The following is a 22,567-nucleotide window of genomic DNA, read 5'->3' on the forward strand; positions in this document are numbered from 1 at the left end:
CGGCTGCCGGGCCGTCCATGTCGACCTTCATTTCGACGGCTCTGCCTGCAACTTTTCTGAAACGAACGCAAACGAAAAAGGCCCCTGGCCCGGTATGTATGTTGCCGGTCAATGTGACGAATGATATTCTAGTCCACTTAGTTGCCAACGGGTACTCCGTAGTCATCGAATGACTATTGCTCCTGGGCCAAGCGTGGCTATGGCTTTGACTAGCCGTTTGGACATCATTCATGGCACCGGGGCCAATCCCGGATGCGGAATGGTCCATGCAGCGCTTGGAACACATGCATAATGGTCAAGTGTGGCGTTTCTTCAAGGCTCCGCTATCTGGGCTGTGATCGGTTAATATCATCAATGGCACAAGTCTGGTCATGACACTTCAATGTTGACACCTCTTCCCGTCGCCATTGCTATTCCAAAATCCAAAATTAGGTACTACCCGCCATCAACGTCCAAAGCATGGTGTATGCCCGTGTCTAACTATAACATAGATATGTATGCTACGCAACGCCCATCAGAACAATGCAAAACTCCGACGCGACACCCAAAAGGATAAAAAACACAAGCCATCATGTACATAGCCGCTCTTCAAGTTACACGCGGTCGGGTGACACGCCCCCGTCAGGCCCGTCAGGGAACTTGGGCAGTTCGTAGCGCTTCTTGAGATCATCGACAACGGGCCCGAGTCGGTAGTCGCTGTGCATGCTATCATGGTTACAACAGGGGGAGTGTCGAATGGGCAAGAACCACTCCCAGGGTTCGTTCCCCATGACGGATTTCCAATTTTCCCAAAACCCAAGGTCCCACGGATTTTCGTACGGTTCGGTTTTTAAAATGGCAAAGGTGCGGAATGCGTCTTGGTCACGAGCCGACGTCGAGGCCGCAGCGTCGTCGTCCAGCTGGCCGGACCCGGTTGCACCCGCTACTTTTGGCAGTATTGGATAGGTTATGGTTTGGTATTTTGTTGACGCGGGTGTTCCCAGTGGAATTCGAACGGCCAAGTTGAATGTCTGCCTTCGTCGCAGCATGTCAATATTGGTGATGTTGGTCAAGAGGAAGCGCCCGCCCGTGAGGGTCATGCCGAGCGCGAAGAGGCCAAAGAATGAGGATATCACCAGAATGGCAATAATCCAGCCATCGACTTGGATTTCATCAGAGTTGAGTTCCGCGACGAGACAGTAGATGGCGATTGCGGCACACAGCCCACAAAGACAAGAGGCGTAAAAGGTAAATTGAACAAAAAAATTAAAGGCTGGTGCCCTATCGGTTAGCAATATTTCCTCGCCATGCCACACGTCTGGCGAGAGGCGCCGCAAAACTCACAGGTTTCTGACACCATGCCGCCTACCCAGGGACACATGTGGTCCATCTTCCTGACACACCGACCCATTTCGCGAGAATGATGTGCTCTGTCGGGCTTCCACTGCCGGCATTCTGAGCACCACTTAGGCCGGCCGTCCGCCTCGCACGCAAACACATCCTTGCTGTAAAAGGCCTCTAGGCCGGGGCTGTCCGGATTCAAGTCGGGCGGAACCCAGGGCGGATCCTCGGGGTCCGTCTTGCGCCTCGATCGGAAACCACGACGCTTCTCGCCCGGCTCAGGAGATTTGTCGTCGCGGCCATTCGTAAGGGGGACAAGGCCCGGGTCGCGCTGGACAGTGACGAAGAGCTGGGCGTAGCAGACGAGCGCGAGTATGTACAGCGGGAAGAACAGCACCAAGAGGCCGGCAGCAAGACCCGTCTTGCCCTGGCGGCGTAAGATATATTCCACTGGGATTGACAAGTCAGGTTACTGCTCAGTAGCGCAGTTGTTGTCGGACGAAGAAGAGAGGCTCACCACAAAGACGACCTACGACAGCATATGCCCCAAGGCCAAAGACGCCGACGAGGAGGGCGGGGATGATGCTGAAGAGCCAGCGAGTATGGGACATTGCACGCACTACAGCGGCATGGCTACCGCGAGATGTCGACGGACGAGAAGAAATGAGGTTGGGCGGTGGTCTGGACGAGTGACGATCATGCAAGGCGGCATGGCGGAGCAGCAAAAAGGGACCGACGATGCGATGATGCAGCGACTTCAGCCGAGCCAAGTGATGACGCGGGAGCTTCAGTTGACCAAGCCCTCTGGTGCAAAAAAACGGTGCATGTGGCTGTGCGCGTTCACGGTGGCCTGCACAGCCTCAAGGCGACGAGGCGGAAGAATGGAGCTTCGTCCCCCGAATTTGTCCGTGCGCAATCTCCAGGTCTGGCAAAGTGCCCTCGTTGTTTCTCCTCATCCTTCCTCGTCCTTGACAAAACAAAGACCGCCTTCTTTTCACTCTCTCGGTCTGTCCACACCGCTGCCCTCGTTTTCCCATGTTTGCTCTACACACCGACCCTGAATGGCCCTCGGTATTCTTTTCCCTTCAATGTTATGGCTTTCTCGCAGAGCCAACATGTTCGGGCCCTTCCTCCCATGCGTCATGCACAATCCATGGCGTCACGCTGGGGCACCTTTCGGTCAATCGGCTTGCATGCCACCGCGCAAGGCCAACAAGGAAACGAACCGGTCGACCCCGAACGCTGAAAGTGGCACGGGTGCGCAGTTCCTCGGTGACTAAGGCCGCAGGTCTCCCTCCAACCCCCGTCACCAATCCTCTCCTCGACTTCAGTCGTTTCCCCCTACTCTCAACTCAACACGAGTCGTTGGCCCCAGGATAGGGAGTCAACCCATGACTAACAACGTCATTACACCAAGAGCCCTTATCATTTCCTCGTCTTGTGACCATCGTAGCCTCAATTTTATAGATAACGGTCTGGGCGTGGAGGGCCGGAAGCAGCCGACAATTAATCACCTTGGACAAAATTGGCCAACCACAAAAGCATCAAACCAAGAACCATGGCCGCCGACACCGGACTCGCGGCTTTTGTGTCCAACACCAGTAATTCCCACCAGTGCCAGCTCTTTTCAACCCTTAGTTTTACGGATGAACACATGACGCGGGGCAGGAGCTGGACACAGCCGCCTTCTTTCCTGATCTGGTATTGCGTCGAAAGACGAGGCTGGACGGACCACCCATCTGCGTACACATTGACCCCCTTTGTGCGTCCAGTTCGCCTCAAGGGAAGAGTTCAGAGGGCCCTAGTTGACCTATGTCCCTGGCCTCGGAGCAGCGCGTTTTGCGAATTGCCATTGTCAGCATTGTTGTACAAAACATGTTTGTTTACTCGTTGAAGGAAGCCTCAATCTTTTTCCCTTGGTCCTCACCGCCCTCCAATCCAATGCCTGATGACAAGGGATCTGACCACGTGCAAGATTTCACATAATTACACCGAAGAATTGTAAAACTAGACATCATGACCTTGGCCCCTCTGTCTTTAATGTCGACCCGCCACTTTAAACGGGGGAGGACAGCCCCATGTTCAAAGCATAGTCTAACCCACCGGGCCTCACGCTCACAACCAGTGCGATAACGCTCCTATGCGTACCGAGGCATCACGAGAACACATTGCTTTCCCATTTCAAGGCGTTTTGCATCGAACCGGTCGAAGGCTGTGTAATGTAATATGACTTGGCAAGTGTGTTGTCACAATCCATAACATCCAACCAGTTGTGCGAGGGCGATATCATCTGTTGTTTCCCTTGCCCCATTGAGCCATTTCCCTTTCCCACAACTAGTTTCGGTGATTTTAACGTGTTACCGGGCGATCACTGCACCGTACCACAAGGTTTCTATTGGATGCTTGAACACCATGGTGCTTTCCCTTAGCAGTTGCCCCTTACACCAAACGCAGAGTGCGTGCTCTGTAACTTGCTTCCATGGCAGCCTCATTATATTTTGTCTTGTTGCGCGAGGCGTGCTGTAGTGGACATCCAGTGACCGAAGATATTATAATCCCTTTTTTTCGTATAAAGTTGCGATGCCGTCCTTGGAATTTCGTTTCATGATCACAACCAGATCACTAGCAACTCAGACAAGGCAACTGCCAACAGTCCTACACAACTCTTCAAGGTCTTCTGAAATCAATTCTCCCAACCACCCTCCGTAAACAATCATCATGACGGGCCGGGTTCAATACGACGTTCAGTACTCCTGGAGATGCTGCTACTGCGGCACAGGGGTATTCCTCTACAACACCACGCCCTCCTGCCTCAACTGCTCTCACCCGCAATGCATGGACTGCCCCGTCTCTACGGACGATATTCCTCGCAACTGCTGAGGAAGGGCATCGGACATGCGAGGCCTCAATATGAATGACTACAACCACACATGGCTAATCTTGCACCAGCCAGGACGAGATTGGTCTTGGCTGGTGCGAGATTGGCAGCAAAAGACAATGGTACAACAGTTCGCCTATTCCTATACCAAAGCCGGCACGTGGCTAGCCATCAGCTTCATCATCGGCATTGTCACGCTGGAAATGACAAGCCATTTCGATTCAGCAATACCTTCTGCCTTGTTTCCATGTTGCACCCCCTTTTGTTTGTTTTTCGCCCTGGTTCATGTTCTTTAGCGCCAACATACCTAGAAGGCGAGATATGGCTCACGTCATTGGTTGAAGACGGCGTCGGCGACATCGAGTTAGGGTTATGATTGGAGTTTCATATTTTTTCTGTTTTCACAGCTTGTTTAGCACGCTCTTTTAAATACTAGTAACGTTGCTTCTTGACGTCTTGCGTGTCAAATTTCCTAACGTGGGTGGTGGTTTCGATATGTAACGGCCCTCTGTTAACCAAGGACGATGTAGTTTGCGCAATTTTCCAAAGTAGCCGTCCGAGTAGAGGTGGCTAACTCAGTTCGTCTGTTGAGACACTCAAAATCGCTCTGCTGGCTGAATAATCGAGACACTATCGGTACTAGCACGGTGGTTGGCGCGTTTGACTTTTCGGCCAGGGAGGCAAGAGAAATCCGGCAATAGTAAACTTGATCGAATATTGATATCCGGCTTATAAATATGTCCTTTTGGCCCTCCCTTTATGGTCCTCACAGTTACGTACAGACGCGTAAATTGCGTTCTTTGCCCTCTTCCCTTGTCACATTTGTAGGGTACTCAAATCTCAGCTGAAACGAATTATGACGAATTGCCGGAATAGAATGCCGCCTGGCAAGTAAGTGGTGTGTAGGTCAAGGGTAAATACCTCCTGTAGACGCACCCAGTGCGCGCCAGGGTTGCTCGACAACCGCCCAGCGACAACCAGGTTCGCGTAGAATTTAATAGCGTGTGCCACTTACCAAGGGCTCGGCGGCCGGTTGCATCAAGCAGTCAACTTGATTGTATGAACCGAGCGTGCCTATCAAATGGCACTGAACTGCAGCTGCCCTGCGTCGATTGAGCAAGGGCCGCAAGCTGAGACGCGCGGTTGGGGATGTGCGACAACATCGCGAGTGAACCAGGTACGATTAAGTTTGTCGTGACTCGTCAAGAGCGTTGGGCCTAACCCGTCCAAACAGAGGAACGTTGAGTCTTGAGTCGTTGATCGAACGACTGATAGTCGATGACCAAGGCGAGATATCTAAGTTTAGAGATGATTTGCTGGCATGGGTTTCCCAAGATTTAACCGTTGGTTTATTACGGTTAGGGTTTGGATCCCGAAATCTTGATCGGCCGTTGGTATAAACGGCTCGCGCCGCGCTCCCCGGTGCGGGGCGACATTGAACATCAATGATCAATTGATGCGTGGGTGCCTGGGAGAACCCCTGGCCTTACACAGGCGTGGTCAGTAGTGGCAGGCCCCTGCCGGACGAGCCTGGCAAATTAGGCCAGTGCCCAGATGTTCGCTAAGTTGACTGCCTTACCGGGCAAGACGATTGGAGCTCCAGGGGTTAGGCGCCTAAATCCAATCTATCCAAATATTTCGACGAGTTAAATCCAGTCTGACTAATTTTCCGTCTACTCCAGTCCAATCCGGATTGCCCACAATCCGATAACATCCATGTCACTGATCTTAGTGGTATAGGCGTGGCCAAGAGGGTTTGGCCAGCGGGAAACAACCACCAATACCCTCAGTGCTGCACGCCATCAAGGCTTTAACCGACAGCCACGACGACGTCCGCCCGCTTTGCAGGCAGCAACGCAAACCATCTTCCCTTGGTGCAGCCCAGGGCCGGCAGGCCTTGACTGATTGCAAGGAATGATGGTGGCTGTGGGCATGGTTGCGAGCCACCGTACGGCGCGAGAGACCGGTCAGCACATCAGGCAGCGGCGCATATCGTGCCATTGGAAGCATTAGAGGGACATGTGAAGGAGCTCTGACGAGGAGCGCAAACCAACCTCCCGTCGTCGAGTGCTCGCTGCCGGCCGACTCACCGGAAGCATATAGCATTACCCACGCGTCCATCACACACAGAATAAATAGCCCGTCGATGCCAGAATATTTCTCTTCAGAAATATTGTATCAGAACTATCCTCATCAAGGGGCCGCAAATCCAGCTTCTCTGCTAGAGGATGTACTTTGCTTGCCCATTGAGGTGCTGTTTCGAGCGGAACCTTCATTGGATCCTGGCCCTCAATCTGGGTGCCATCACGCTGCAACCCAAGCTTCAGCCTCCAATTGAATGTAGAGACGAGGGCTTCGGCGAAGCTAGCCAGTAATGCGTACCTCGTAGGGTCCGGGTCCATAGGATCAGGGATACGAGATAGCTGCCAACGTGCCTCAGCATGATAGAAGTAGTAGTCGCATTCGTAGCTCATCATGATAATGTTCTTAGAGCAGAGGTCCTCGTAGAGTCGATATAGGGAGCGCAGAGGCGTGTCTCGTACTCGAAATAGAGGTATATAAGAGAGTTGGAGCATGTCCGGCTGTCGAGATGAAGACATTTGGTCTCCGGTGTTCTGGAGCTCCGTCAGAGACAGCTGCACAGGCACTTGGAAGTGCCACGGAGATGGCCAAAGTAGACGAAAGAGGAGTTTTCGGCGGCAAGAGCATCTTCGAAGCCGGTTGAAAGATGCCCGCAGTTTCAGCGGACTTTGACTCCGGAACATGGTGTCCTGGGAGAGTTGTGAGGGCGTTGTGTATTGACATGGACGTACAGGTTTACGAGAGGCCGTTGTGTCGCGTTCTGGCGAGAAGATTAGTGGGCGTCACGTGAACCGCCCGCATCCATGGCTGTGGCTTGACGCTATAATGCACCGGGCAGGTGTAATGTCAACGGTAATACGGCACCGAGTACCTCGACCGTTAACTAGAGCGTAGGACTCGCCCCAAACCAGATTACTGCCTTGGCTTTAGGCGTAATGCATTTAGCGAACACTAGCTCGCTAAGCTCTCACCATTTATGGGTGATTTTATTGGTGTAGACTAAATATTCTTAAAGCTAAAATAAAGTCTACTAATAGATCTTTAACTTATTTTATCTTATATAATTATTAGTTAATACGTATTTATAACTATTATACCGTGGTTAACAATAATAATACAACTTGACGTATTACTACTATCTAATTCGCGAATACTTTTTTATAAAATTAGACGGTAAAGAAGAAATAGACGGTATATTAATTTACTAAAAACGTATACAAGTTGTGGATGCCGTCTTATGTCAAGAGGCTGTGCTCAGCCATCTACCAGTTACCGTCTGAATTGGACAATAATAACCACCAATTGCTTTAGCCGGATTATTACAGGACTTGCAGAGCCATCATTTAATCCAATTAGATGCTGACCTGCACGCCGCATGCCCCTCGATACACAATTTTTGAATAGGTTGGGCAAGACTTATTAATTGAATTCGTTGTTCGTCGGCATGAGGTCCACATGTAGTTACCAAAAAGATATGACGGCAATGCTTGGTGTTGGGCACAAGGCTAGACTATATACATTCACTATGGCATCTGAATAAAACGTTCTTGGTTGCATTTCAAATTCGGTACTCATAATCGTTCATGTTTTTTGTGCATTGCAGATGATGGATGCGCGATCCTTGAGGTCCCTTAGAGGGGAGAATAAAGAGACAACAACCCGATCCACCAAATGTTTCGGCCATGTCACTTTAGACATTGACTCAACGAGCGGGAGTGCGATCCTAGTCCCCGTTGCCATGACAGGGGGCACAATAGCCGCCTTGGCGAGAGCTTGACTTGTTTGTGCGATAAGATGAATTCATGACTTGTTTGCCATGTACTGCCGTACGTCCATGTCTGTTCACTGTTGTCGGACGATGGGAACAAACACAAGATGAGAGGGCTAACTTAACCCTCGGAGGACTTGCCCCCTTTCCGCTTGCAGGCGGTCTCTCTTTGTTTTCTTTTTCCGTCTTGTGGCTCGGGCTTTGGTCCAATGACCTCGTAGCTGTGGATATAGGGTGCCTTTTCGTACCACAATGGCACCGGATGGCCAACGTCCGTACTTGTTTTGCCTGGTGTGTGACACGGGGAGGGTGCCGCTGATCAACACGGGCTTCAAATATTGATTTCCTCGCGTCTCCCTTTGTCTGGGCTGGAGGGGTTGGTCAAAAATAGCGTGGGTGACGGGGCCCGACAGGGACAACGCTCGCGACGCGCGACGAGGGCACATTGACGGCATTTGACGGCATTATGCCAGCACACAGGAGTCGCAGCGTCTGCAAACTGGAATGGTTGGGGGCCACGGCCGGTGACTGGGCCTTGCTGCGAATTTGTCAGTCTATTTCGGGGCGCAACCGCCAGTCATTTGGGCAGGGTTTCCTCAAGACGGAACCAACTGCATCGTGCTACGTATGGCTGCAGACGTGCAGTGCTGGTTGCTACCCAAGCACTCCCTACCCGTTACTCCGTACATGTAGTGAATATCCCGGTATCGAAGCTCGTCTAGCCATCTGACAGCTGACGGTACGCTGTCTCTGGACCGGGTCGCTTAACAAGGGTCAACACGCATGGCCTAGATGTTGAAATTAGCTTAATTTGAAATTGTTCTACAGACAAGTTGAGGCTGTATGACGGCGTACGGTCAGGTCAACGGTAGGAATCGCCCTGGGAGCTGGTCAGAGCTTTAGCCAAGCTGTTATTCATCCGATCCCTCGCCGTTGTGCGGCCGTGGTGATTATAATAATGCTCCCCCCGCAGCCTCCCCGGCGAGGTAGACACTCGTACGTACTTTTTCCTCGACAACAATATTGTTCGTCTCGTGTAAATATATAGACCGCCAAAGAGTTTTCGGCGCCAATCTCTCACTTTCGTGTCCCGTGTTTTGCGACATTCCCGCCACTCAACGGCACGAGATTTGTCACAAGGGCGCGCATATCTAACCCTAATAAGCAGGCGTAGAACCTCCAGGATGGACAGCCAGTAAGTGAGAATAGCTTACATCTCAGTCACAAGACTATTGGGTCAAACATTTCTAATTGCAGGGCATTGTCTATCCTTAGGGGGCTGCCTTCCCCTCTCCTAGAGGCCGAGTGTCGGGAACAGGCCAATAACAGGAAGGAGTGTTATGCTCATATTCAACGCCTTTATAAAGCACGTCAACTCAGGGAATCGTTTGAGTCTCCAATGGCGACCTTTAATAGTAAGCTACAACAAATCACAGAAGAAATTACAGCTGTTCGCGCCAAGCTCCAAGTTCCCATGGCCAATCGGAATGGTCGGGACGACCAAGATACAGCTGACTATGAGACACAAAAACTTGTCAAGCAGCTAGCCGAGCTGGTCTCGCAACAACGTGCCCTGTTTCAAGACTATAATCAAGTTGTCCAGCAAGAGGAAGAATACGCAGCAGGACTGGAGAGAGAGAGGCGACAGGGCTATGCCGAAGTCGCACAGCTTGAGAAGATTGTGGCCAATTTGCGGGCAAAGCTACCCCAGGCCGGAGCGAGCTCATCGCCTGATGTCCTTACAATGGACGCCTCTGCAGCTAATCAGGCCTCTGTTAGCAATAGCACTGGCCATGTCGGGCATGAGGAGCAGTCTTCCGGTATGTCAGACGACGCGAATGTGCCGGCAGCAGAAACCCCCCGACGCCACGGACGCCGTGGAAGTTCCATTGTTGTTGACACCAGCAGTATTAGAGCGCATGAAGAAAGGCCAAAGGACCTGGCATCGGAACGACGGGAGAGAAAGCGCAAACATAGAGTGAGCCAGGCGGCCTCGGGAGACAAGGTGGCGAAAAGGAGAAATACGGCAAACGCCAGACTGCTGGACGTGGACAGACCATTCACGGCGACCTTGGCCTCGAACTGGACAGAGGATCCGTGGATCAGCGACAATGGCACCGTCGACTTCCGCAACTTATATCACAATGGTGAAGTGGTGTCATACTGCATGGTCCTCGAGTATCCACCCGAGAGCGACCGATTTTACATCTTCTACTGTCAAGTTCACGACCAATTCATGAAAAACATTCCTCTCAACGGGGCAAGACGACACTTGAGGAAACACGAGATGTACGAGTCCGAGCCAGATGAAGTCATGGTTGAAATGTTTGGCGTCCGGGTCCTGGACTGCACCCAGGATCTAGCCAAGGAGTACAACGATGCCATCTACCCGCATTTCAAGGCAAAAACATGGCGCTCCAGGCAAAAGAAGAAGGCGGCAGCGAGAGGGACAAATCGATCCAACGGTGATGATGATGCTGTCAACAAGACATATAGCACACCGACGAGAGCGCCTCTTCGGTCGCTGATTCCCCCAGCCAGGCGATCATCTCGTCAGTGCGTATCAAGCCATACCCTCGGGACGAGACACTGGGAGACTTTGATTACAAATCCCAAAGTGGGCGAGATATACTGCCTGACCTGGCACAGAGATGACAGAAATTATGCCGTGATTGTACTGCCGATTGGGTCTTTCGAGCCGGTCGGAATTCCGGGCAGTATCCTGGCGACAAATCTACTGGAAGAGGGACGGCGAAAATCCCATGCCACTGATCCCTCGACTGGGGACTATATTTGGAGCCCGGGGTACGAAGACGGCGGGAAACGAGAAGACGAAAGAGAGTACCCAGTCATCTATTTTGACAACTCTCTGTTCCCACAGAACGCCAGCTATGGGTGGGCGATGGCCGCCGACCTGCAGGTGTTTGATTCCGAAGACGCGAGTATTCCCTATCTCAAGACCGTGACCGAGTTTCTCAAAGACAGAAAGGACCGTGGCCAGGCCAACGGCTCGGAAGATGATGGTGCGTGCCTTGTTCGTACTCCCACCAAAGAGAAGACGCATTAACCGCATAGACAGCGACGAGAGCCGATAGGCAAACCGAAACGGCGGTCGACTCGACACCCAGCGTGCCAGCCGTGCGAGATGAAAACCATCCCATCCCCCAAATCGACGCATACTTTAATGGCGCTCCGCGTTCCGAGTCTGGCAGCGATTTAGACGACGACGGCTACAGCACAGACGAGTGGTCCCTCGACCCTAGCGATGACGAGAAAGATGCCTCCACGGAGACCAACATCGCGAGCTGCCAGGATCGGCATAAGCCCCCGGTGGCCAGGATGGGCACAGGCACCTGCGAGGAGGATTCGTGGGACTTGCCAGGCGACATGATAGTCGACGGCCGTGCAAACGAGCCGAGCCAAACACGTTCTTCCACGCAGCAGGCTGGCCTAGCAAGACTAGCATTAGCCTACGGCGAAGGCGCTGCGGAAAAGCAAACCCCCTCGTTGTCGTCGAAGAGCCAGGCGCCGCCGGACACATCTGCAGCAGCAGCAGCAGCAGCAGCCGAGTCCCGGCCGTCCTGCGCAAACACCACGACGGCAATCTTCACGCCGAAGCAGCCGGAAGCTCTGGCCCTTTCGACCGGGGGGCAGGACGTTGGGCGCAAGCCCGAAGGCGGTAGTAGTAGTACGCATCTGAGACACAGTTTTGGGCGGATCCGCGAGACGTGGCCGGGCTTGGTGCTTCGGCCGGAAGTCCGGACACCGTCTTCGCCGACTTATACGGCTCAGCAGCGCATTACGATCGATCATCTCATGCACACTGCGGGGATGCCGAAAGCGCCACTGCACACGAGATGAGATGGGATGAGTCGATCGCGTAGCTGGGTTACTTGCTACGAGATTGTGAAGCTAAGATTAGATCGCGTAGCGGTATTGTGTGGGATACGGGATGAACCGGGAGGTAACATGCATTCAGGGAGTTGGAGAGGCGGGACTTGCGGTCCTTTGAGCGTTTAGACTTTGTAGATTTGCCATGTCTTTACTTTCCTTCTGCTTCTCGGGGGATCTTTAAACTGTACTTGATGATAGACATTTACGTCGTTGGTTTTTCTGTGGCATACTCACGTCGACTTGTTGACTGGTCCGTTACGGACGGCTTCGGGCATGCCTTGTACTTGAGACTGCTTTTTCAACAAGGCCAATTGTTCCTGGGGCGCGAGACTCTTAAACTCTCTGAGGCCCTGTGTCTTGTGTCGTGACAGTGCTAGGGTTATGGCTAATCCGACCGAAGACTCGGCCGTGTATAATATTCAACCATGGCCGGTCTGACGTGTAAGCCGGCCACATGCATGCCATCCGCACTTGAATCGGTCGGGGGCTGCTCCTTCAAGACCCGTATAGACCAGAACGACAAGTCCGTCTCAGACCGGGAAATCAATGTAGTCGACGCCGAATACGGAGCTCAGTCGTGCGAGTAGAGCGAGGAATATCTCACATCGCTCCAAGCGTCCGGTCCGGCGTCGGCATCCGTGACATCTGCATCCGGCCGCAGAGTTGATATTGGCAAAGCAGTCAGACGGGCTACTTGCCAATCATCTCATGCCAGTCGTCAGCCGCAGTGTACCCCTAACGCTGGCATCTCTGTCCAAAGAAGCGGGCCGGCTTTTCTGAGCTACTCTCCCGTTTCGGGGTTGTGTTACTCGGAAAAGGCCCAACGGATTGTGAAACCTAATAAAGGGGCTTCACCGACAAAGGACTGATTGGTTACATAGATTAAACACATGCCCGCGCAAGAGGCCTAGGCGTATGCGTTCCCTTGTGTATAAAGTAGTCACTGCTCCCTTTGTTCTTCTTAAAACACCAAGGACCTTTGACACTCTTTGATATTATCCCTAAATTTAAACCCTTTATGTTCCGAGCCCTGTTGAGTCCTCGTCACAGTTTGTGATCGACATCACGCCCGATACCTGGGTCCTGTCGAGCCTACTGGACTCAGGGCAAAATGGGCGTGGGGGAGCAAGACATCTCCGTGGGCAAGTCGCACAAGTATCCGGTTACAAGTTATTGCAGGTAAGCCCGCACACAGCCTACGCTGTTGCACGGAAATGGCCCAGCTTGGAGGCCCCCTTATTGGGCCTCACCGACAGAGAACTTGGAGGTTACACAGAAACACATGACCACGCAAGAGCCTTAGGTACAGACGTTCCCCTTATGTATATAATAGTCACTGATCTCTTTCTTTCTCTTGAAAAACCAAGCGCTTTTGACACCCTTTAAAATCATTTTGAAATTGAGTCGTTTGCTCCAAGACTTCTATTTAAACCTTGTCACATGCACTGACCAAGATTTCTTAAGTGATACTGGCTACTGCAAGCCATTAATTATTTTCTATTTGGTATTTTTAGTAAAATGTGTAGGTTCTACAATCATTTGATTTGGCAATCGTTGTGGCCAGTCACGTTATGAGACTCATGATTCGGTAAGCTTTATAAAATCTTTATGACTGTTGTCCCCTCTTGTAAACTCTAGAAACTCAAGATATGTAGTACTTTTCGAACACTGCTGTGTCAAGGACTCAAGGTAGTTTTCATACTGCTGTCCCGTATTGCGCATTGGGTGCTACTATTAACGAATACAAGCTATTTGTGCTTGGGGCTTGATTTATCGTTTATTACCTATTTCATTTGATACCCGTTCGTAGGAACGTACTTGGTGACTACACTATTAATGAGGCTGTAACGGGCACGTATCGACCATAGAACTCTTGGGCTGGTGATGTGAGATAAACTTGAAACGGGCCGAGTATGCGACACCCGGGTCTTGATATCAAGCCCCTCTGATAAGTCAGCAATCCATTACGACTTTTATATCGTAGTAGTAAAATCATTTACGGTTAAAGTTTGTTAGAAGAAAGGGGCATCATTAGCTCTATCGTATGGTGGCTAATAAACGTCAACGATACATCACAGAGCGACTAGGTACAGTCTCAATCATACACGACTGATCCTTGATAAATCTGCCTAGAACCAGAGAGAATTTCTACGTTGTATTAAAATATTAGACGCCAGCTACCGGCACTGGCTATTATATACACCCCGACCGGACTGACAACTTGGGAATCTCATGCCGTTCCCCCCTCAGTCTGACGACGGGACCACCTTCCGAACTTTTCCTCCGAAAACTCCATAATGTCCACATGGCCTCGATGCTGTTTTATTTCCTCCGTGGAAGATATGCTTGTTCCCCTCGATTTTGAATTGCTCGAGGTCGAATCCCTGTCTTTGAGCAGTATATATTTGTCCACCAGCGGCTTGACTCCCGGGATTGACACGGCAATAATTGTGGCGCCGACCTCGGCAACCTCGACACAAAGCAGGTTGAGGAAGGCATACTCAAAAGTCTCATCCGTCTCGTCTTTACACCTAGTGCGTCAGTAGACCATCCAGTCCAACGAGGAAGAGCCGTACTTACAACCATACTTGGTGACTAGAACAATCCGCCCGGCAGAGATGCCAATCACGCTGCAACATGTCGTCAGAGAATGTCCATCATGTCCCTATATGCTATCATGTTTGGAGTACTTACAGTATGCCGGGAAACAGAGTATAAGCTAGCTGAAGCTTTTGCTTCCGTTGCAGCTCCAAGCCCTTGAGCATTATAGCCGGAATGCCAAAAAGTAGCAAGTCGCAGAAAAGAGAAATGCTGGAAATGATAGAGTATGTCTCATACCAATACATGCAATAATATTTGGCGTTGTCGTCTTTGTTCCAAGGCGCCCACAATAAAGTTATAGGTTGGCAATGAAAGATGATGAGACAGAGCTGCGCCACGTATCCCAGTATTATAACCACAAAGATGATTTTAATAGCTAGGAGAAACTTTGGATTCATGCGGCAAATGCGGTAGTAAAATGCCAGCCCCGACACTCGGCAAAGCACCAGCGTCGTGCTATACACCAAGTGCGTAATGGAATCTATGAGCTGTACTTTATAATCGTCTTCTGCCGTCATGATAAACCACTCAAAGAGGAAGTTTCGTCCGGCGCCTAGCACAAGGAGTTCTATGCATAGCGCTGTAAAGGGAATAAAGACCAGCTTTTAGAGGCAGCTTGTGTTAGCAGCCGAGGTCGAGCAGTGCCAATCTCAAGGGCAGCTTACCAGCGACGCGAGTGCTATTCCATCGTCGATGCCCAATGCGCCCTTTTTTGTAATGTACTTGCGCGAATAGAGTCTCAGCACGACGACCAACGTTGTCAGGACGAGGACGACGACAATGCCCGCAATGGCCGATGTGTCCCGCGATTCTCTGAGCAAATGGATAGGCACGTCCGGGGGAACATCGCCAGCGGCAATGGCCTCATCAATCCGAGGGTCGCCCATTTTCCTTGAATTGCGTCCAGCCGCTAGCAGCAAAAGCGAGAAGGTCTCTGACGTCTGATAGAGGAATTTGAATTGTCACACGGCGAAATGAGGCTCAACAAACATGACATCTTCTGGACATGGGCTGCTGGCAGGTTCTGTATTTCAATCTTGCGGCTCGGCGTGATACTGCCCCCGAATCCTCCATCATGACTCGCACCTCGGCGGCATTTACAAACGCAACGCAGGGCAAGTTTCTGCGCCTGAAAAGACGCCGGCCTGCTTTTGAAGCCGTGGATCCATTTCATGTTTCGGCGTGTACATACAACATCGGCCGTTCCGCTGGGGAGACTCCTTGCTCTTGCTCGTGTGGTCGTTTCAGATCCGCCGCACTAGCAAGAGCCATCAATGCGCTGGGCACCGTACGTTGCTGCAAGATGTTTGGTATTCTCCAGCTATTCCGCTGGCATTGCCGCCAGTCGAGGCTGTTGAGGGAGAATGCTGCCACTGTCTCGTGGTTGTTTGGAAATCAAGCTACGCCTAGGCGCCAACCTCAGTCGGCCGAGTTTACCAATTGGAAGGGTGTGCCAGCTGCTATAATGCAGAATCATCTGAGTCTTTACGGGAAAAGGCATGCTCTTGCGACAGGAATACTCCACCAGACACTACTTCTTGCGTCTGTCTCTGTGACCGGGTCAGAACGGGCCCGTGACGGCCACAATCACGACATTTACATTTATCACGGTACACTCGCCAGGTCTTGGTTCTGACCAGTCGCAGAGATATGATTGCATTCAGACGCAAGGTGTAAGTCAGATGTTTGTTTGTATAAGCACATCAGACAAGGTTGTTTAGAACCAGACTGGTGCCATGATCGCCCACATCTGATCGGCCTTGCAGGGCCGAAGAGCTCCGTTTGACGGTTCCCCTTTTCCAGCGTCAAGGTTGATGGCTCCCGAATGAAAAAGGCCCGTCTGGGGTCCAAGTCCGCCTTAACGCTCCGTATGTTCTTACCCCAGTATAGTTTCTGTGCCGTGTCTACATCTAATTGAGTGTCGATATAGTCTGGATGCATTCCCAAGTCCCCATCCGCCTATGAATTCATGATGCCATCTCTAAATAGATCGGCATTCTCATTTGCGCAACGGTGTACGCCCGTTCCATTTGCCAGTATAACGCTCGCGCCTATTCACTAATCCAGCGTGAGGCCATAAGCCCTCGCCGCCATGCCATGTCCACCAAGTAGAGTGAACCCTGCAATGCCCATTGCCAACACTGCGTTAATTAGCTGCACACATTTTGGGACTTCGGCATCACGAAACATGTACCGGGGCAAGTATCAAGAGGTATTGTCCTTTCCTCCAGGCTGTATCGCTCGGTGGAAACATGTGCCAGCCGAACACCAGGTTGGATTCTGCCTGTATCATCTTTCTGTATCGTGCCGGCCCTCAGGTCGTCCAAGGCAATAACCAAGTGTCCATCCTCACCTCCAAAACCAAATGATCCGAAGCTGTGGCCTCCACTTTTGGTACTGACTCGCACTCCGTTTCTGATACCACAGGACACGATTCTTAGTCAAACTGGAAGTGTATGTCTTGTCGGGCTTGTGCTCCATAATTTTATGTGAAGGCCTTGATATTCTCTCAGCCGACTCCCGTCTGATCGGAAACTTCTTCTGCTGAAGGCATTTGTCTAGAACCCGTCATGCCATTGCCTAGTTGCATAGCTGGACCTGAGGCTCTGTGGCGGGTCTTGGTTTTCGATATATCTTAATCTGGCCAGGTGCATAACTATTACTCAGTGACGTCAATGACAAACACAGGGGCTGGGAAACTGATCCGGCGGGATACTGCTGCTATTGGCTACAACATATTCTGCCTTAACGGGGAAATACACCTCTTGCATTCGAGTTTGGGCCGCAGGGGTCCGATCCAGGCCATCCCTGTCAGCGGCGATCAAGCAAAATGGCTATGCAGTAAGATCTACATCTTCTGCAAAATGCGCCTGGTGACTCGTACACACCCCATCATTATCAAAATGCACGGACTTCATCATCTCAGTGAGCTGGCGGTTCCGTATAAAATTGGAGATTTCGTAGGTGCAGTTGCTGATGGCAAGTCAAAGTTAACAAACCAACCCCAACTGGTAGCTAATCCCCAGCCCTAGTAATATCTTTGTCCTTGAAAAAGCTCGCTGCCGTATCAGAAACGAGCATCCTGTGTCCAAACATGCTGTAACAAAGGGGAAAGTCGATACATGAAGTAGTTACAAATTCATCTCCAGACGTGTGAAGAGGCTAAAGATTTAAACGCCACTCTTATTCCGTTTTGGAATCGACACGCTCTTCATACTATCAATGATATGCGTAAAACAAGAAAAAGCCTCGACTTGGGAAGAGCCATGTCCCCGGCGTATTGCTCCATGTATCAGAACGAAGGCAAATATCGGCCAAAGTCTATTAAGCCTTCTTTTAGGCAAAGAAAATATGTGCCATGTGACTTTCAAAACAAGACATGTGTCCTTGAAATTAAGCCTGTAATTCTGCCCTCCTTGTCAGGTTCTGTCCAATGAATACGAGCGAGATGACAGACGTTGTGGCCGAGCAATATCGGTGGCATGAGGAGTGTGCAAACAAGAAACCCAACAATCTGCGCGGAGAAATGGAAAGGAGCCTGTGCTTCCGTCGAACGGTTGCATCAAAGATGTCCCTTAGCAGAGCCTGAACCAAGGTCAGGACAAATGCTACCGAGAATCCTAGTTCGCGAAAGCAGTACAAGATTGGCAAGGTTCGCCCCAGATTGCCAATCTTGTCCCTGTATATTGTACCCTTGACTATTCGTGTTATGGAGCAAAGGATCGTCTTCCCGCGGTTCTCTTTCGTTCAATGGTGCTGGCGTTGGGTCGATAGCGCTTCCCGCATCATAACAAGCGACTATTTTCTTGTCGAGTACTGGTAACCGGATGGCGACTTGGAGCGAAAGGATTCTTATTGCCAATCCAAAGACTCTCTGTATACCGCGTCTGCCATGGAGGATGTCTCCAACAATTAATGTCCAACCTTGCCGATAGAAATTATGGCGAAGATCTTGAAATATCAGCTTGCATTGTCCTGAGAAGTACGTCGAGTCTTTAGCCATGACACGACATTCCAATGACCTTGCCCGTATTTCTAGGATGGGTGGAATCTTTAACCATGGCAAGACCAGCGGTCCGGACTACCGCAGCAGCCAAGCCTTGCACGAATCTTGCTATTATTACAATGGTGTCTCTCTGCCCGAATGATGTTCTGCATTAATAAACCGGCCACAAACGTTGGCTGTCTGGACCCAAGCTTGTCTGTAACCCAGCCAGCCGGGAGGGAAAACAAAACAGATGGTCCTGCATATGCTGCAATTAAGCTAGACGTAAAAGATTGGATCTGGGAGCCTGGGATGGAAAGGCGATCCCGCAGCATGAACGGTAGCACTGGCACCATAATGCCGAAAAAGAAGAGGTCGGTGAACAGGCCGAGTGCTACTGCCGCTGTAGTGAAACTCGGCTTCGAGCACCGGTGAAAACTTTGCGGCCTGCCTTGACCTGCCATCTTGGAGGAGCGCATAAGAACGTGGTTGTGGTGATGATAAATGTCGTCATCTGGGAGTTTGCGAGCGACGTTCGCAGCGTGGGAGCAATACTTGTAAAAGCCTTACGGCTCCGACTTGATAAAGTCTGGTTCTTCCATCTACATCCGCGGAGCGGCGTAAAAGCACAGCTAGGCCGATCCAAATTTATTATCGGCAAATCGTCACCAATGGGTCGTATGGAGTAGTCCTCTGCCACATGACCACAGGTTATTGTCAGCGGGGTGTGCAGAAGTCCGAGACATAATAAATCTACTCGCCCAGTTTTGTTGAACCAAAAAGGCGATAATTGAAGGTTGTTGGTCACGATGGTTGCTTTTTCCAAGGCTCAAATTAGGGATTGGTTGAAAGTCACAGCAGCATCTTCCGGGGTTTCAACAGGGCATGAAAAGAATCAATTTTCCGGCTTTTCAGGGCTTTCAACGAAGCTTGAGGCCACGGAGTCATCATCGAGACGAAATATTTGCTCATTAAGGCTCTTGTAATTCATGTTTACAGTCGGCGCTTCCGTGTTCTGATTCGCTCCATGCGCCTATCACCTACCCGGGAGCTAAACTTGAACGGCCCTCGTACCTGGGTAAACTCTTTTCCCATTAATATTATACAGTTGGTCACTGGACGGACGGCGTATTAAGATATTTGGACCATCATAAAAATTAAACAAGATGTATGGTGGCGTACATTCTTCTTGCATATTTGCACCACCGAGTTTCGTCATGCTGCGGATATTATTGTCAACTTTCAAGGGACCCGTGCCCAACCTTGTTTGCGTACAAGCGCGACTGGTTTTGCGCGTCGAGATGATACTAGTGGCGAGAAAGTGCGGCTTTCATCGACATGTTACTGCAGAGCAGACTATGTGGCTGCTATATGTCTGCATTGTTGGATACCTTGTAAACAAAAAGAGTCTAGAACCACCATCAAGCTACTTTCTAACCCGAAGGTCTGAAGTCGCATCATTGTAATTACACGGACAGACGGACAAGAGCAGTAGGTCATGAAAAGCGTCAATATTTAAATAATCTCCACACTATGTCGTACAAACGAGGAAAATATCCCTGGACTGTCCCAGTAACAGCTGTGTAGCTCATTGATTCCCGAACCGAAAACCACCCTGGGTCGTGGATGTCACGAAAACGACCAACTTGGCAAAGTTTGCCTCCATGACAAGCAGCTCGACTCCTCGAGAGCTTGCCGTCGTTTACGCAGCAGTAGAAGAGTCAGTGCTTCGACCCAAGAGGCCAGTGCCGAGCGACAAAAGGCTGCCCAAGGGATTACCAGCACCAGAACCAGTTGCAGCGCCAGTCGCTCCGGAGAGTAAAGATCCAACGACGGGGATGGCGCTCAAGGGATTGCTAGCACCGGAACTAGCTGTAGCGCCACCCGCTCCGCCGAGCAAAGATCCGAGTCCGGGAATGCTCGACAAGAGGCCGGCCAAGGGGTTGGCGGTAGTAGCCGCGGTAGTATTAGCACTGCCACTTGCTCCAGAGAGCAAAGGTCCAACGACGGGGATGGCGCTCAAGGGATTGCTAGCACCGGAACCAGCTGCAGCGCCAGTCGCTCCGGAGAGCAAAGGTCCAATGACGGGGATGCTGCTCAAGTCCTGCGGCGTGGGAGCAGCCAAGCCCGTCTGAGCAGCGGAGAGAGCCAGAGTGGCGGCAAGCAGAGTAGAGTTGACGTTAAATCTCATCTTGGATATTGGTAAAAAAACGGCGTAAATTTTGTTGTGGAATTAAATAGATATGCCAGAGGAAAAAAGGCTGCGAGTGAAGGTAAAAGTAGCGAGCGTGGTGAGGAGGCAACCGTGACCGTTGTAGAAACGAAACAAGCTTTTTTGTCTTGTCTAGCCGAGACACTGAGAGACTACCGACGGGCATAGAGACATTTATACCAGAATGTCTTGTTTTGGCAGGGGGCATCTCATCTCATCCATCGATTGCGTGTTGTACATTGACGCGCAATGCCACCACGATTCCCACGTGCCGTTGAGCCTTTGGCCACCACATGAAACATTAGCAACTGCTCTATTCGAAAAAGGCTACGGAACGCTTTGACACCATTCAGACGGTGTCTTCTTGGCTATTCGGTTGGATGTATGCTAGGCGCACTGACGTGGAGCCGGTGGAATGCACATGCACTAGGCAAAGTATATCCTCCACGGATAATCTATCTTGTATACTCTTTGGGCAGCGGAGACTAGGAGTATTTTGTTTCAAGGGGTTTCATTTAAGATGAATATTACTTCATTATCGCGCGTTCGTGCGATGATGGGATAAATGTAGAGGTTTCATCTAGCCACAACGTATGACTTTTAACAACCCAGGTAGTTGTTCTTGTTCCTATTAAAAGTTTTGCCGCGGCAAATTCTGGGGTACTCGTGTCATAGTCAGGTCTGGTGCAATGCAATCCATCATCAACGGCGGCTTGTTGTTGCGACGCGATTTATAGGCTGTACGTGTGAGCCGCGTCATGGCGGACGGCATCGCAGAGTGAAGACGACTACCTTTAATAATTCTTCTTTGCAGTCCTGTCGGTCGGACTATCAACTCCGTATCATGCACAGCCGATGAGCTGGGATCGTAACAGTCATGATCACGTACGTATTGTCGCTGGACCGTGTTAAATAGTGTCCGCGCAATGTCCTCTCAAGTTTTGAACCATTTGTACTTGTCTCTGTTACACTTGTAACGGATTACAAAGTCAAGTTGAACTGGGTTCCATCAGCTTGTGTACTCCCCCACGGAACCGATCACGGCAATTTCAGCTCGCCGGGAATTATAAGCGTCCCCACCGCGATCAAGGCTAACTGAGCAGTAATAGAAGGAAGATCTAGGGGCATGGGAAATTTGGCTTAGTTGAAAGCACCTAACATTACCTAGTACTGACGGAATGTAGGCCTATTTATTGTTTAGTTAGAGAGAATCCCTTAATTCTTTTCAGGTTTATTATACCAAACGCTATTATGACTGGCAATGTTCTTGCGGTTTGTACAAAGAAGGTATCACGAGGTCACGAGGTCAGACCCTAGGCGAGGGCTGCCTCAAACCTTAAACACAACCGGCCTCTTGTATTTATAGAGACCTTTGGTCCCTCAAGGCCTCTTAGAAAACTGAGGACCTTTAATACCTTCAAGTTGTTTATTAAAGCTTGAATTGAACCACTTGTTCCAAGCCCAGTCACATTGCCCCCGTCACAAGCGCGGAGCCGGTTCGTAAACATCCATGAAGACGGGAGAATCCGCTACTGTGGCTGCTTGGGACGGGGTGGATGGCCGAGAGGGCTGGAACAATTGCCAGCTATCGGATTTAAGCTCAAGTACAACTACAACGAGTACGGGTACCTTTTCGGGTATTTGTTTCTGCAAGATAAGCATAGTGCATGGGTAGGCAGCGGCAGGGGACGCCTGTTACGTAAAACAGCCGGGGAAAGGGAGGATGAACGGCAACACGATATATGTGGAGCATGTCAACTAGTAGATGTAGTGAAGTAGGACAACAGAATATCAAGCATTGACTCGAGAACACAGCAGCGAATAAAG

General features: G+C 50.7%; 5 protein-coding genes across 5 annotated transcripts; 1 reads left to right on the forward strand and 4 right to left on the reverse strand.

The window, feature by feature from the left end:
- Nucleotides 1-593: 593 nt before the first annotated feature.
- PFA5 (Palmitoyltransferase PFA5) lies at nt 594-1,931 on the reverse strand (the record flags this gene model as incomplete). The annotated part of the gene is made up of 3 exons (XM_066131249.1): nt 594-1,252; nt 1,324-1,770; nt 1,838-1,931. The coding sequence occupies 3 exons, from the start codon at nt 1,929-1,931 to the stop codon at nt 594-596; spliced, it is 1,200 nt and encodes a 399-aa protein (XP_065987300.1).
- Nucleotides 1,932-6,318: 4,387 nt separating this feature from the next.
- On the reverse strand, nt 6,319-6,963 carry G6M90_00g084390 (uncharacterized protein; the record flags this gene model as incomplete). The annotated part of the gene is made up of 1 exon (XM_014688168.1): nt 6,319-6,963. One exon carries the CDS (start codon nt 6,961-6,963, stop codon nt 6,319-6,321), a length of 645 nt encoding a protein of 214 aa, XP_014543654.1.
- Nucleotides 6,964-9,232: 2,269 nt separating this feature from the next.
- G6M90_00g084400 (uncharacterized protein) lies at nt 9,233-11,909 on the forward strand (the record flags this gene model as incomplete). Its single annotated transcript, XM_014688169.2, has 3 exons — nt 9,233-9,243; nt 9,306-11,071; nt 11,128-11,909. The coding sequence occupies 3 exons, from the start codon at nt 9,233-9,235 to the stop codon at nt 11,907-11,909; spliced, it is 2,559 nt and encodes an 852-aa protein (XP_014543655.2).
- Nucleotides 11,910-14,172: 2,263 nt separating this feature from the next.
- Nucleotides 14,173-15,430, reverse strand: G6M90_00g084410 (uncharacterized protein; the record flags this gene model as incomplete). Its single annotated transcript, XM_066131250.1, has 4 exons — nt 14,173-14,465; nt 14,523-14,572; nt 14,637-15,145; nt 15,209-15,430. The coding sequence occupies 4 exons, from the start codon at nt 15,428-15,430 to the stop codon at nt 14,173-14,175; spliced, it is 1,074 nt and encodes a 357-aa protein (XP_065987263.1).
- Nucleotides 15,431-20,230: 4,800 nt separating this feature from the next.
- G6M90_00g084420 (uncharacterized protein) lies at nt 20,231-20,719 on the reverse strand (the record flags this gene model as incomplete). The annotated part of the gene is made up of 1 exon (XM_014688171.1): nt 20,231-20,719. One exon carries the CDS (start codon nt 20,717-20,719, stop codon nt 20,231-20,233), a length of 489 nt encoding a protein of 162 aa, XP_014543657.1.
- Nucleotides 20,720-22,567: the final 1,848 nt, after the last annotated feature.

This window comes from Metarhizium brunneum, chromosome 5, assembly GCF_013426205.1.
Source record: "Metarhizium brunneum chromosome 5, complete sequence".
Taxonomy (NCBI): Eukaryota; Fungi; Ascomycota; class Sordariomycetes; order Hypocreales; family Clavicipitaceae; genus Metarhizium; species Metarhizium brunneum.